The sequence below is a fragment of the Acinonyx jubatus genome, chromosome C1 (assembly GCF_027475565.1).
Source record: "Acinonyx jubatus isolate Ajub_Pintada_27869175 chromosome C1, VMU_Ajub_asm_v1.0, whole genome shotgun sequence".
NCBI classification, from domain to species: Eukaryota; Metazoa; Chordata; class Mammalia; order Carnivora; family Felidae; genus Acinonyx; species Acinonyx jubatus.
In genome coordinates, this window is record NC_069381.1 from 148,812,011 (window position 1) to 148,826,824 (window position 14,814).

The following is a 14,814-nucleotide window of genomic DNA, read 5'->3' on the forward strand; positions in this document are numbered from 1 at the left end:
GAGGAAGTGTAGCGTGTCTCTTGCCATGGAGGAAACCACTTTTCATGTTGGCAAACCTCTCCCCTCTGCCCAATCAATGCCTGAAGAAAAGGGACGTGCGAATGCTATCGGAACTCTGAGCCCAGCTGGAAGGGGTCCTGTTCCTGGACCAGGGGCCTCCCCTCTATGCCCTGAGAGATATGAGTGAAATCTTTACACATTTTGTTCCTTTGTTTCTGTCTTAAAGGAGACTTAATAGAAGTGGTCATAAAAATTAGGTGAGATTTGTTCATCGTCTTTCTATGAGGTGCCGCAATGGCTGCACTTCCTTTGTTAACTTGTTTCATTCCATGGTCTGGTGGCAACACGGCTGGTGATTCTGCCCAAGGCGGAGCGCAGCAGGAGCGAGAAGCGTGACAAGTCCCTGCGGGTCACCGTGCTTTCTTGGATGAAACTCTGCATCTGGGGCCTAGGAAAGCGTGAAGCCACACGAGTACTGTTTCCTCCAGAGGGAGGTACACAGCAGTGTGGTGTGTTTGCCGCTGCGTTGCTACTGGATATAGTCCCATCTCCTTACACATTGGTGTAGGCTGTGGATGGAAGCCATGTTTTCTGCCTCCAAAGCACAGGACTTTGAAGATGAGGTCAATGAGCATATTTGGCATCTTAGAGGCTTTTCAGCATAGGTTTGCTTTTTACTTTCCAGGACCTACAGTTTGCCTCGAGTATGTCTTCTGTTTTGTCTGCTATTAAGTTTTAACTTGTCCTTTTACTTCTTCCAGCTGAGCATGTTCTATATTCTGTATAAAAAGATATCTCTGCGGGGGGCATTTAAGTATTTTGAGAAATAGGTCAAGTAATATTTCTGTTAATAGCAAATAACATAGGGCCCTCATTTGGTATATTTACTTTTTTTTTTTTTTTTTGAGAAAGAAAGAGAAAGAGCACGTGAGTGCAAGTGGGGGAGGGGCAGAGGAAGAAGAAGAGAGAGAATCTCAATCAGGCTCCATGGCCAGCGTGCAATCCATTGTGGGGCTCCATCCCACGACCATGAGATCATGACCTGAGCCAAAACCAGGAGTTGGATGCCTAACCTCCTGAGGCACCCAGACACCCCGGTATATCTACATATTAAATAGCTCTGCGTATCTGATCCATATGAAAAAAAAAAAAAAAACCATGACTCTTAACCACTTACTCTTCCAACCCAGCCAGTGGTACTCATTTCAATGTGTTCTTGTGCCTAGGGAGAGAAAAATACAGGGACAGTGTTCCAGAGAGAAGTAAGCTATGCATTCTAATTCTTTAGCTGCAAATCATGGTAATACAAATGAAATGGTACTTAAAATAGTTGAAAACTGTCTCCATTTATATATTTGTATTTATGTTAGGACTGTTGCATTAGAACATTTACCTCTCTTGCCTAGGGCTCTGTCTCCATATGTGGCCCTGGAAGGTCCATCAGCATTTTCAATTCAACAGGTGCAGAACAGAAGATGATGTCATTTATCTTGCCTCCATCCCCACCGGCTTGTTCCTACACCTTTATTCTTCTGCCTAGTGCCACCACTCACCCAAGCCAGAGATGTGGGAGTCGCTCTAGATGCCTCCACTACTCACAGCCACCTCCTCAGCCCCTGTCTCCTGGTTCTTTGACTCCTCTCTTCCTTCTCCACGGTTACTGCCTTAGCTCAGGTTCTTGTCTGATTTCCCCTGGTTTGTTGTCATGACCTCCTGGCTGAGACCCTGTGGCTCTTTTCTTCTTCTAGTCTGCCCTCCACCCTGCTCAACCCCTGGCTGACCTCACTTGGCAACAGATGGTTCTATCTCATGATCCTCTTCTATTTAACACCTGGAAATAGCGCCCTGTGTCTTACTAGTCAGTCCAAACTCCTGGGAATGGTGCCTGAGACTCAGTCTACCCCCACCCTCAGTTCTCATCATTGTGCCTCAACCCAACCCCTGGTCCTCTGGGAGCCCCAGACCCTGCACACTCCAAGCCATTCACTGGATGCCTTTGCACAGCCTCTGCTCACAGGGTCCTTGTGCCCTTATCTGCCCAGGCTGCTTTAGTTCTTCCTTGTCATCTCCCATCCCCTGTCCCCAGTTGAGTGGATCGCCTTCTTGTGCCCTACATTACCTCTGTACCTTGCTTATACTCTTTTAGGTCACAATATCTTGATAGTAGGATGATATGTTTTACAGGAAACAAAAAGCTTGAGATTTTTTTAGTTTGAATTCTGGCTGTCATGTGACCGAAGCAAGCCCCTTAACCTCACTGAATCTCTGACTCCACTGTGAGTCTTCAAGAAATGGTATCTACTATTATTCATTATCATAATGATAATCCCTACTAAAACATCAACATTTTGGGGACAGCATGTTGTCTAATTTGTTGTTGTTGTTTTTGTTTTGTTTTGTTTTGAATCCAGAGCTGTGCACAGAACTTGGGACACATTAGGTATTCAATGTTTGCTGTATAAATGAACAAAATGAGCACATCAAGATACAGGGTGCCCAAGCTTTCTGAGGCAAGAATCTTCACTGTGTCCAACCAGGATGGGAACAGGGAGGGGAGGTGTGTAAGCACAGAGCCTATTACCAGGAAATGGCTTGTAGAGGTGTGCTTGACATATTCCAGCAAACCTTCCCTGGGCTTTGTCCCTCCTGAGGCTGCTGGTCCCCAAAGGGGCTTTAATTCTGATTCACCAGCTTGGCCAAACCTTGAAGTTTCTTGTGGGAAACCCCCCAACACCCCAAGCACCTCAGATTTGAATTAACACTTGCCTTTGTCTTAATGTTACCACCCTTTCAGCCGGGTAGGTATCTATGTATGTTCTAAAGCTGTTTACTGCTTAATGATAATCACAGTATGGTAGCAGATTTGTGGCCTTTTGAATCTTGTTTTCTTTCACACATACTCAGCCAGTCATTTGCCACTGCCCATATTTTCTCTATGGAAACACACTTCATGGCCCTTGCAGCCACTGGCCCTCTTGAGCTTTTTGAATTTTGACATCAAATTCTGTCTTCTGGGTTTCCAATTACCATCTCCTCCCCGAGTGATAATATCCATAACTAAAACAGTATGACTAGTGAGTAAAGGTGAAACGGAAGTACCACCAGATATCAGATTCTCTAAAAGTCAAAACTTACCCACTGCCTCAGGATCTGACAGTCAGAAAGAATAGAAACTCAGAGTTTATTTCCTGATTCCCAATCACTCACTTTGCCTGTTTTCATACTGTCCTTGGCTCACATGTAGCTTTAGAAGCAGAACATCCCCATTAAACCTTACCGCTGAGGAAATCCATTTGCCGGTGGAGTTATTATAGTCACGTATATCCATGACTGAATAGTTCTGAATCCTTCGGAGCCATTGCAAAGAAATTCTTTCTTCATTTGCCCACGTTACATCACACAAATAGTAATCCCTGGAAGGAAGAAAGGAAGGAAAAAATGGAGGGGTGGAGGGAGGAAGGGAGGAAGGAAGGAAGAGAGGGAGCAAGGGAGGAAGGGAGGGAGGGAGTGAGGAAGGAAGGAAGCAAGGAGGGAGGGAGGAAGGAAGGGAGGGGAGAGAGAATAACTATTTCCAGACCTTGGTACAGACAGACATTTTACTCACTGAAATCAATCTTAATAGGCATATAATTTAAAATCATTGTTGAAAGCATTTAATAACACAATATTTTACTTTTTCTGAAAGCTTAAAGTGTAATTTAGTTTTGAATGGAAATTAAAATATATCTGACAGGAAAAACAGTAGCTAACATCAAGTAGTGGCTTGGCAAACGTGACTCACACCACAGCTCGGGATTTTTCAAGTCCTCAGCTTGGCCTTTGGTGGTGCCAGGAAGTCAAGGGTGACATTTTCCCATCTCTTTTCTGCTGTCTTGAGAGAAAATTACAGGGAGGCCAGAGACACTGGCTGAGATTCGAATATTTTCTGGTAATTTGACGTGCTTCTCTAGAAAATTCTTGCTTTTAGGGTGAAATTACAACTGACCTTTTTCTCAACTTCATTTTCAAAGGGGAAAAAATTGACCCACATCTCTACAAACTTTGAAAATCAAATAATTATACTGTAAAAAATCTTTTCTCAAGACTCAAAACATGAACTTGTGGAAAAAAAAATAAGGAACCTTAACATAAAATTTATACAACTGGAGAGATCTCCAGCATTGTGTCTTCCTCCAACACATACCTTTAAGCAGTTTTGGAACTACCTTTTGATTTGTAGTGAGATGCATAGAATTCACAATTTAATTTTCTGCTAGCCTCCCTAAATATTTGCTCTGGATCATTTATATTTTATTTTATTTACTCTTCCTAGCCCCCAGTGTGATTTTGAACAATGATTCTTAAATCACTCCTTTCCGCTGTCTGATCAAAGCCTTATCCCCTTTTCAGAAAAATTCCCAAAGAATTTTTTCCTTCCCTCTCTTCCCCTCTGGCCCATGGCCATATCCTCTTCCTCACCCTGAACGCGCTAAAATGCTCCTTTGCTCTTCCCTTCCCAGGCTGTGACCACCCCCTCCTCGCATCTTTTTGCTCTCCTTACTTGACTGCAAGCTCTCTGAGGCAGGACCACAGCTGTCTTGTTCACAGGGTGTCCCCAGGCCCTAGCAGAATACCTGGCACAAAACAGACACTCACCGAAATTCTTGGAAGGCAGCACTGAAGGGAAAAATCCCATCCTATTCTTTGTGGCTTAAATAGCTCTGTCCTTACTCAGAATTCACAGACCGTGTCCTACCTATCTCCACTCCCCTCACGGACACTAAAGCAAACAACCACTGTTTATTGAGCACTTAGGATGGATCACCACTTCGCTATCCCCCTTTTATTGCTGGGGACACCTCCTGTGTTAATGTCCCCAGGGGTACCTCCTCATTGTCTCCGCTGCTGGTGGCAGGTACTGAAAGATCACACCCCTTCACCCAGCAGCAAAGCACCACCTTCCCACATATAGGGACTCCTCTCCATTTCAGCCCTTTCTTTTGCTTATTAAGAACCGGTACACCATCAGTCTGCATGGCTGGTGTCTCATGAACACCCTATGAGCTAGGTCCTAGCTGCCCTCTTGGTTCAACCTTCAGTCTGAAACCACTGCAGTGCTCTGACTTCCTTAGGTCTTCTTCAAATATCCACTATGCTTTCTTAGAAACCCTCTTTTTCTACACTGATATAACCAGTCTTAAAGTGCTTACCACTAACGACTGCCAGGCTGCAGGGTGTGAGAGTGTGAGCCCCTCTTTGCACGCACAGGAGCAAGGGCGCCTCACTGGATCCAACTCTTCTGCCCTGTGCCCAGTCCTCAGGCATTAAATGAGAACATGGTAAGGCAAATAAATCTTCCCGGGAATAAGGAATAAATACTTACAGAGGGGACTGCAATAATGAAATGCAAGGGAGAAAGGAAAACTTTTGAAATTAACTTTCTAGACCAGGGGTCTGAAGGTTTTCTTAGTATAGAGCCAGACAGTAGATCTTTTAAGCTTTGCAGCCCACATGTGCTCTGTCACAACTACTTATCTCTGCCTTTGCGGCACCAGAGCAGCTACAGACAATATACAAACAAACGACTGTAGCTGTGTTCCAGTGAAATGCTGAGATTTGAAGTTCATATAATTTTCACACATCATGAAGTATTATTCTTCTCGTGATTTTCCTCCCCAATTACTCAAATTGTAAATTCCTTCCCCATCACTCAAAATTGTAAAAAACCTTTCTTACTTGCAGATCATACAAAAATGGGCATGGGGCTGGATTTGCCAGTGGGCCTGGTGTGCTTATCCCTGCTCTATGCTAGTGGTTCTTACTCATAGATCAAATCCCTTTATAAACTGGATGAAAATCATGTACCTCTCTCTAAGGGAAAAAAAAGCCTCTTCACATACTTGCACACATTATCTCAGGGCTTCCGGGGCATCGATTAGGACCATGGGCTCTAAAAAGAGCCTTCCCTTTTCTAAAGTGGCCTAGTAGGGGGAAGGGGCCGGAGGGGGGCAGGCAGAAAACTCTCTAACATGATTAGTGGATCACCTGGTACAAAGTCCTTTTATCTACTAAAAACCATAAATTATGCTCCAGGTTTGGAAATCAGCAGTAGAGAAATAACTTTTCCCCATTTGAAAACATGGAGTAATGGAATTTAGGAAGTCTGCCAGGAAACTCACATGCATCTGGCACCTTCCCTGCCCATTTCTAGATCAAAGGTTCATGAACCTGTATCCTCCACTCCCTCTGTCACTCACTGTAGCCCGAGGTGTACTCTGTACCCTGTGATGCCTCCAGAGTGGCCTTTCACCAGCAAGGGGACGGTACATTTTGAATTGTCATATAAACATACTTCCGCTTAATCACAGATTCTCTTCAGGATTTGCAATTAAGGGGAGACAGAACCCTGTCTGTCTCCCATAACCCAGCCCTGAGCCAAGATCATGCCAGTCTGAGATGTCAATGACTCAAAAAAAAAAAAAAAAAAAGTAAGGGAACCAATGACCCAACTGCACTTTTTATTGAAAGGTTTAAGTCCCACTTAAGACCAAAAAAATCCAACAAGCAGGATTATCAACTATCTTGTGTGCTATTTGCTGATTTTATTCTGTAAAAACAGGGAGGCATGTACTGAGGAGACTGGTTATGAAATGGTGGGTAGGAGCAGAAGACGGCCTTCCCTTGAGCCAGTGGCTGCCTATCCCAGGTTAGGCAGAGTGATTCAACAAGCTCTTCTGACTTCTGGGACGGTATTAGACCAAGGAGAATATGGCTGACTTTAATATTAAAGCAGTGGAGTAATTCCTGGACATAACAGTAGGAGTTCAAACCCAAGGGGAGTCTACTTGTGCCTGGAACTGTTCCAGGGGCTCGACATAAAGCTCGTGGCACCCTATGAGCTAGGAACGCTAGAGTTCATGTTTTACAGACAAGGAAAGGGAAATGTAGAGAAGTTAAGTAACTTGCTCAAGGTCACACACTGGGAAGTGTTGGAGCCATGATTCAAACCAAGCAGTTGGCTTCAGATTTTCTGTTCCCAGTCATTCCCTCTGTAGAACCTCTACCCATCCCTCTGGTGAATATTGTTGGCTAGCTTCGACCTGCTTGCATTTTCTTCAGGATCGAACTCCTCACTCTATGAGATCTATTTATTCCTACAGAGTGTGTGTAAACTAAACAGCTGAATTTTATAAAGCAAATTGTATTTGAATCTACTGGGAGAGACTTGCTTTTGAAGGTCATACTTGTAAAGTGTTGGCTTGTGAAGAGTAGGCATTTAATAAATGTCTGTTGAGTTACATTAATTCCCCTAATTTGTGTAAATGTTTCTTTTGGTATATTCAGGATACTTAACATCAGGTAGGCATTACTAACTGGAAAGAATATTGGAGAGCAATTGCTCCTAAGAGCAACTGCAGACGGTAGAGTGATTAATTCGGTGAATCACCCAAGGAAGTGGGCGTTCTGCCAGTGCTGGCCCCGGGCTCCCTGCCACCCTCTGCTCTGAGATGGATGCCAGCCCTCCTGGGGCTGCTGACAGATCGCTGAGGAGGGGTAGGGTGAGAGGGAGCCCATCCCAGGGGGCGGCACCCACAGCATGTGAGCTGCTGTTCGGCCTCGTTTCTGGAGGTGTCGCTAGCTTCCAGGGTATTTCAGTCCAGTTCATTTATCTCCCGGGTGGCGACCCTAGACCCCAATATCCTTACTTTATAGACCAAGGATCGCCAGCCGTTCAGAGGAAAACATTTATCTATTGAATCACGCAGGAGCAGAAAAACAGGGTAGGGGCAGGCAGATCATGAGTTGGGTGTGACTGGTCCCTGGAGCCAATTGGCCAGATGTGGGGTGGGGTCACCTCAATAGAACATGTCCGTCCCAATTCTCTAGCTCAGGCCACAGAATTTGCAGATGGCTGGGAGGAGGTGGAAAGAGGGATTTGCTATGCAGGGTCACTGTGCAGGTCATCTTTGGTGCTGGCTGTATAAACTACTGCACACACATAAAGTCAGACACATAGCATATCTCATTCATCCACACATCAGCTTATTCAATTTATGCTGCAAATACTGATTGGACACTTGCTGTATCCCAGGCACCCTGGAAGGCACTGGAGATACTACTGTTAAGATTGCTCCCTTTCTTATTACTTCAATCCAGCAAGGTGAAACAGGGCTCTAAATAAAGCAGTTAGGGGGTTTACGGTTTTTCAGTATGTGTGGTTTTCTCTCAAATATTTTGAGTCACAACCCCCCATTATGAGTCATCAATACAAATGGGCAGCCTAATGAATCTAATCAACCTGACCTCTCAATCAATGAGGGTTGGCAGGGAGGTTCTCCCTGATTCAGGTTCAGGCTCAGGTTGCTGGAAGGGTGGCCAGGATGCGCTTCTCATTTGTCAGCAGAGGAGCCCATTCCTAACATAACAACAAACCAGCCTTAGCCTCCACAAGGATTTCTCCTGCTGGAAGCTCCATGGTGCAAGGATATGGCCCAGAGGGAAAATCAGTGATGGGTGCCTAGGCAGAGGAGGGAGGAGACATGAGGACCCTCACAGGGCTACACTCCCAGTGATCCTACAACTCCAGGAAGTAGTGGATTGCTAGAAAACATAGCAGAGGGTGCTGGGCAACTTACCAACTTGCCTGGATTGACCTGGCCCTGCCAGTTGTTTGCATAAGGCTAGAAAATGGGGCATCACCACCTATTGGAATGTTTTCCCCAGAGAGGACCTCCAGCATGGTTTTAGATAAGCTGTGGCCTCACTGGTGTTAACAGAGACCAGAGCTGTAACATTCCCTATATAACACATTCCTGAGGCATTTCCAGAAATGATTTGTTGGTAAAATGTGTCTCACACAAAATATCCCCAGTGAGTGAGGCAGTCCCCACCAGGAATGTAGCATAAACAACTACAAAGAACAAAGATGCAATGGTTCATTCCTACAGGGCAAAAACTAAGTCCTTAGACCTGCATAGGTTTCCTGATCTCAGGTCCTGGAACATGGTTTCTAAGTGGGGAAGATCCCATCTCTTCATCTGTGAAATGGCCGTGACAATAACACTGTAGGGAGTGTTTCAAGTGAGATGTGAGCGGAGAACCAAGCACAGTCCCTGCCCACAGAAATACTCAATACATTTAAACTCCATTATTCGATGAATCTGGTCTGGCAAGTGCAGGCCTCTGTTCTCTTCCCAGCTCCCATGCTAACACGCTATGTGACCTTGAGCAAATGAGTTTCTCTCTCTGAACCTCGGTTCTCTCATCTGTGTTCTACAGTGTTGTCCTGAGTGTGTTCTGGAACCCCTGCAGGTTCTGCCTAATATCCTGACTCCGGGGGGAAGCTGAGGGGACAGGGCCCATGCCTGCAACCTGAGCAGTAATCTTCATTTGTTTTCTGGTACTGTACTTCTGTGTTGCAGCTCACTTGGAAAAAAAAAAAAAGAGGGGGCTTCCAGGTCCTTAAAAATGTTTGTAAACCATGAGTGAGATCTAAAGCCCCTTCCAGGATCTAGTGTCTTTTAGAGCAGGAGACTGTGGCTCACCCTCCCTGCAGACAGATGCTGGCTGTAGACCATTAGGTCACAGGACCTGCTGCTCTTTCCCTGGACAGCCCCGTGCTTCCCTGCTCATGGGTCACCTTCTCCTTCAGTGCCACCTCCCTCAACTGTGCCCTCTGGAACCCTACCTCTTCAACCCACACCTTCCTTAGGATGCTTTCTTTGATTGCTGGGATCATGGAAAACTCATCTCCTCCTCCTTGGAATGCCTCTGGCCTTCTGCTTATACCTCTGTCATATCTGCTTTTGAAGTCACTTATTGCAATGTGTTATATCCTCTGCTTGATCATAAATGCTGGAAAGGCAGAATCCAGCCCTATGGACACTTGTGAGTATAAATACTGGGTGCTCAAGCAATGCTGATAGAAGAGATGACTGGATGGGGCCACCTAGTAGATGTTAGAACCTCCAGGCAAATTTTTATACCTTTAGACAAACTCAGGAAGAACAATTTTTTAAATTTACTGATAATCAATTTCCTTCCCCCCCTCAAATGAATAGGTTAATATAGACATTTCTAATCAAGTCAATGAATTAATGACTACAGAGCAGAGCCTACAGCATGCCTGATGTGGTCAATTCCACCCTGATAAGGATGCTTCCATGTTGCTTTGATGATGACTCCAGGAATCTGAGAGCATCAGCTGAATTCACACAGAAGGAGGCACCTAGAAGGGCACTTAAAAGCTCCTTCTTCTAAGTCAGAAAAACAGGTTTGAATATAGACTCATACTTGGTCATTTTCTTAACTTCTAAGCCTCATTTTCTTATGTGTAAAACAGGCATATGACAATAGTTGTCTGAGAGAGTTAGAGATTAATACAATAAAGCATGCAATAATGCCCTGTGTATGGCAAATAGTGAGTGTTCATTCAGTATATACAGGTTATTATTTAAAAGCAACAAGAAAACCAACATGATTAACAGAAACGAATAGAAGGCAACTTGCAGGCCTAAACTGCAGGCAATACCATGGTCATCTTTATAGGAAAAGCACAGGAGGCTGGGGGTACTCAGTGGCAGAATTTCAAACCATCAAGGATTATTTAGACAAATGACATCCTGAGGCACATCAGCATCATGAGGATCCCTAAATGTAACAGTTTCCCTGAATTCCTCTAGTTCTCATGTAGACCTGCAAAGCCCTCATGATCTGACCTCACTCCTATCACTCTCCTCTCCACTCATACAGCTCTGGTCATTTGGCCTCCTCCCAGGGCCTCTGTGCACCCCACACGTCCCCTCTACGAGGTCTCGGCACCTGCTCTTCCCCTGCCTGGATACTGCACCCTCAGGTATTCAGGTGGTTAGCCGCCCCCTCCTTCTCATGTCACTGCTCACAGGTTATCTCATTAGAGAGAGCTTCCTTAACTTCCCCCCCACCATCACCATCACCTTGCCCTGCTTTGATTGGCTTCACATTTGTCACAGCTGGATTCTGTTTACCTGGTTGTTGTCTGCCTCCCTCATCTCGAGGGTAGGCTCCATGATACCTGGGGCCCTGGCTGCTCTCTCTATTCACTGTGCAACCCCATCATTAGAACTGTGCCCAGCGTGAAGACATAAAGCAGGTTCTCAACACACACGTCATTAAAATGTCCTCCCTGAGAAGTGCGAAACTGTTTACAACCCGCACATTCTGGTCAAGAGTCTTACCCTGTCAACATAGCAGCGGGAGGAGTGATTTCCACCGAAGTTGCATTGGTGTTTGGGTTGAGATTGTCGGTTTTTATAACAAAGAGCTTTACGGTTGGATTTGCAGCTCCTGCCTAGGAAAAAACAATAACAGAACCGGTAGTGGCAAAAAACATAACATCATTACACAGGTTTAAAATGATATAAAAATGTCTGCATTACAGCCATAAAATTATAGTAATAAGACACATTAAAAAATTTAATATAGGGGCACCTGGGTGGCTCAGTCAGTTAGGCATCTGACTTTGGCTCAGGTCATGATCTTGTGGTTCATGAGTTTAAGCCCCAGGTAGGGCTCTGTACACACAGCTCAAAGCCTGGAGCCTGCTTCAGATTCTGTGTCTCCCTCTCTCTCTCTGCCCCTCCCCCACTCACGCTCTGTCTTTCTCTCTCTCAAAAATAAACATTTAAAAAATTCAAAAAATTTAATATAGAAGATTTAATATAGATAAAACGAACATAAAAGAAAGTCATGAAATGCAACTTATTCACATTCAGGCAGAAACATATGCTGACAGCCCAAAGCACTCCTGTTTAAATCATGGATGTTCATAATTTATGTATTTTGTGCAAAGATAAGCTTTTGAAAAATCAATTCTATTATTTTGCAAATATACTTTGACTCCAAAAGACAAGAAGTCTAATGGCTGACAGCTAGGAAGAATACCTTGGGTTCAGCCAAAGACACAACCCACCAAGAAAATGAGTTTACCTGAGTCAAGAGCCAATAATGCTAATTAGGAAGCAATCATTTGCACTCCAAATTCAGGTTCATCACATTTGAGCTTTGCAATCAATATGATGACAGAAATCTACAAAACTTTTTAATATATACACATAGATCTTCAATTGACAAATTAGTTAGAAATAATATATTTTTAGTGAGAGCATTTTATGTGTTTTTTTTGCCAGTTTCACTCATCAAAAAATAACATTCCACTGAAAATACATCTCTATATTTAGTCTCTGATCTTTTTTTTTCTTTTAACTTCCTCTGTCTTCCTAAAATGGCAGCTCTTCATGAAGCAAATTGAGTGAGTTGGTAAAAATAAAAATCCCTTTTCCCAAGTTGCTTACAGCAAAAACATTTACTATTAGATTTTCCTATGGATGATACTGTGGCCATTAATATTATGATACTGGTGAAGAATCCTGGTTCCCTTCTAAATCCTCCTCTTCCTCAGCTTACACTGCTTAACAGAGCTGTTCAATTATCATAAGCATGCATCCCGGAGGGGAGAGAACAGCCTTGAAAATCAAGATGTGACACTATTATTCCAAATGCAGGACGTGTGAAATTTACATTAGGGCCAAATCTATACTAGAATCACCGAAACTAGTCATGTGTCTGTTAATTAGCAATACAACCTGATGCACAAACCGAGCTTTTCAACTTCATCGAGGGCACACTCCAACTTCTACAAATAAGATGAGTTTGTGATTCAGTGACAGCCTCTCTTTTCCTCCACTGAAACGTTTTTATTCCCCCTACCTCTTTCAAAAGCATTTCCCCCATCTTTTTCGGCTTGTCATTCCTCAAAGTTTTTGGAGAAATTACAAAACCTTAAATCACACTCTTTCCTGGGATAATAAAAATACTTTAAAATTGCCAGATGCTGTTGACTTCAGCAAGAGTAATCACAGCAAGCTGTTGAAGAGAGACTGACAATATTTTCATTAGCAGGAAAGGATTAAATGAAACCATTCTCTTCCCATCAAATCACGGAACCACCATGCGAATGGGAGTACAGACCTTTGGATATGGAATCCGCATAGTCATTGGGTACTGCAGTGACTCATCAGAGTAGAAAGAGTATTCAATAAGTGGGACTTGTGTGTCGTTAAATTGGGCATATGCTAAAAAAGTGCCTTTTGGAGACCACCACAGAGCAGAGTAGGCACTGAAGATTTCCTCTGAAAAAAGACATAAATTGTTCTGTTACAAGAAGTAGCTGATAAATTGGCTTTGGCATTCAAAATATTGTTCTCATTAGCTTTAGTAATTACAGTAGAGTTCAACTAATGAACCATTTTGCATTTGCTGGGCTTCCAAATTCAGAGTAATACAAATGAATAAAAATAAAATCTTCAAGGATAGATCTGGATTGTGAAAATAAGTAACCCGTTGGACCATTTTAGAATATTTTAGCACACAATATTTAATATAAGCTCTGCATTTTTTTTCTTTATCTTATAATCCTCTAAATTTATGCCGCAAAACGTACTAAAAGTAAATTTCACACAAGGGGCTGATTCTCCTTTCTAATTTTCAAACAGTCAACATGCCAGCATACTCTCCCCAACTGGGCTCAGTTTGTACTGAGCCCGCAGGGTACTGGTGGGTGGTGTGTGGCTCCAGACTATCAAACTAATATGGTGCCCACACTTTACTACTCTTGGCACAAACAAGGTGTGGGAAGGATGAATTTAGAATGACAAGGAGCTCTGTGAGACCCCTATCAAGAAATACCTCCTTCACTTAGGCTAGAAACTAAAGACTCCCATGGATTAACACACTCCTCTGGTGTATCCATTGATGGTGAGAGAAGAGGGTCAAAGAGGGAGGCAAATGAAAGGAAAGGTCTTGCTCTCCAGAACACTATTGGACTCATTCTCTGGCAAATGTAGTTCCTTCCTATGTTGATTGTGGAGTCTATTCTTGGGACTTACAATCTCTGGCTCTTAAAATGCCAAAACCTCTTTTACAGAGGGCTCAGGTAGAAGAGATGGAGACTCCTAGTCTTTTATGTAGATTTTTTAAAAATTTATTTGAGAGAGACTGAGCATGTGCACGTGCGCACGCAGTGGGGAGGGGCAGAGTAAGAGGCAGTGAGAATCGCAAGTGGGATCCCAGAAGGGGCTCTATCTCACCACCTTTGAGATCATGACCTGAGCCAAAATCAAGAGTCAGACACTTAACTGACTGAGCCTCCCAGGCGCTCCTCTTTATGTAGATTTAACCCACAAATCTCATGTTCTGCTGTGGGTGTAAAGGTAAAAGCAAAAGCATAGAGACTTGAATCTCAGAGTTAGCACATGCCCCAATCACTTTTCTGATTCCTGAAGCCTCTTTACAAGTTTCTTCCCAATGCTTGTTTTCAATAATAATAACGGTTAATAGTAGTACCAGTGACAGAAACAACAACAGTCATAACAAAATGTAATAATTATCATGATGAGCCACTAGCATCCAGTGTGTGCTAACCATGTGCCAGACACTGATAAGCAACCGACATCTATTATTTCAGTTAATCCTCACAGTAGCTTCCTGTGCAGATGAACAAAGAGATAGACAGGCTTCAAGAGAATACGTAATTTGCCCAGGGTCATGTGGCCAATAACTGAGAGAATCAAGAATGAATCCAGACTTGTCTGGTTTGAATCCATGCTTTTCACCTTCATGCTCTATGTCCACCCATGCCTATTCCAGCTCTTCCAAGGAAGAGACATCCTCCTCGGTAAGGCAGCCTGCCGCACTTTGTTTTATACCTATGTCATTAAGTTACTTTTGCATAGCAGTTTAGAATTTAAGAAACACTTATCTGATACAGTCATGACGAAGATCTTTAGGTGAGTCTAT

General features: G+C 43.6%; 1 protein-coding gene across 1 annotated transcript in view; it reads right to left on the bottom strand.

The window, feature by feature from the left end:
• DPP4 (dipeptidyl peptidase 4) overlaps nt 1–14,814 on the bottom strand; it is a 75,911-nt gene that overhangs the window by 28,599 nt on the left and 32,498 nt on the right. The window contains exons 9-12 of the mRNA XM_015082793.3: nt 12,988–13,148; nt 11,196–11,308; nt 3,278–3,413; nt 1,178–1,222 (exon numbers count right to left, since the gene is read on the bottom strand). Of these exons, the coding sequence (XP_014938279.1) occupies nt 1,178–1,222; nt 3,278–3,413; nt 11,196–11,308; nt 12,988–13,148 (455 nt within the window). The remainder of the gene's footprint in view (nt 1–1,177; nt 1,223–3,277; nt 3,414–11,195; nt 11,309–12,987; nt 13,149–14,814) is intronic.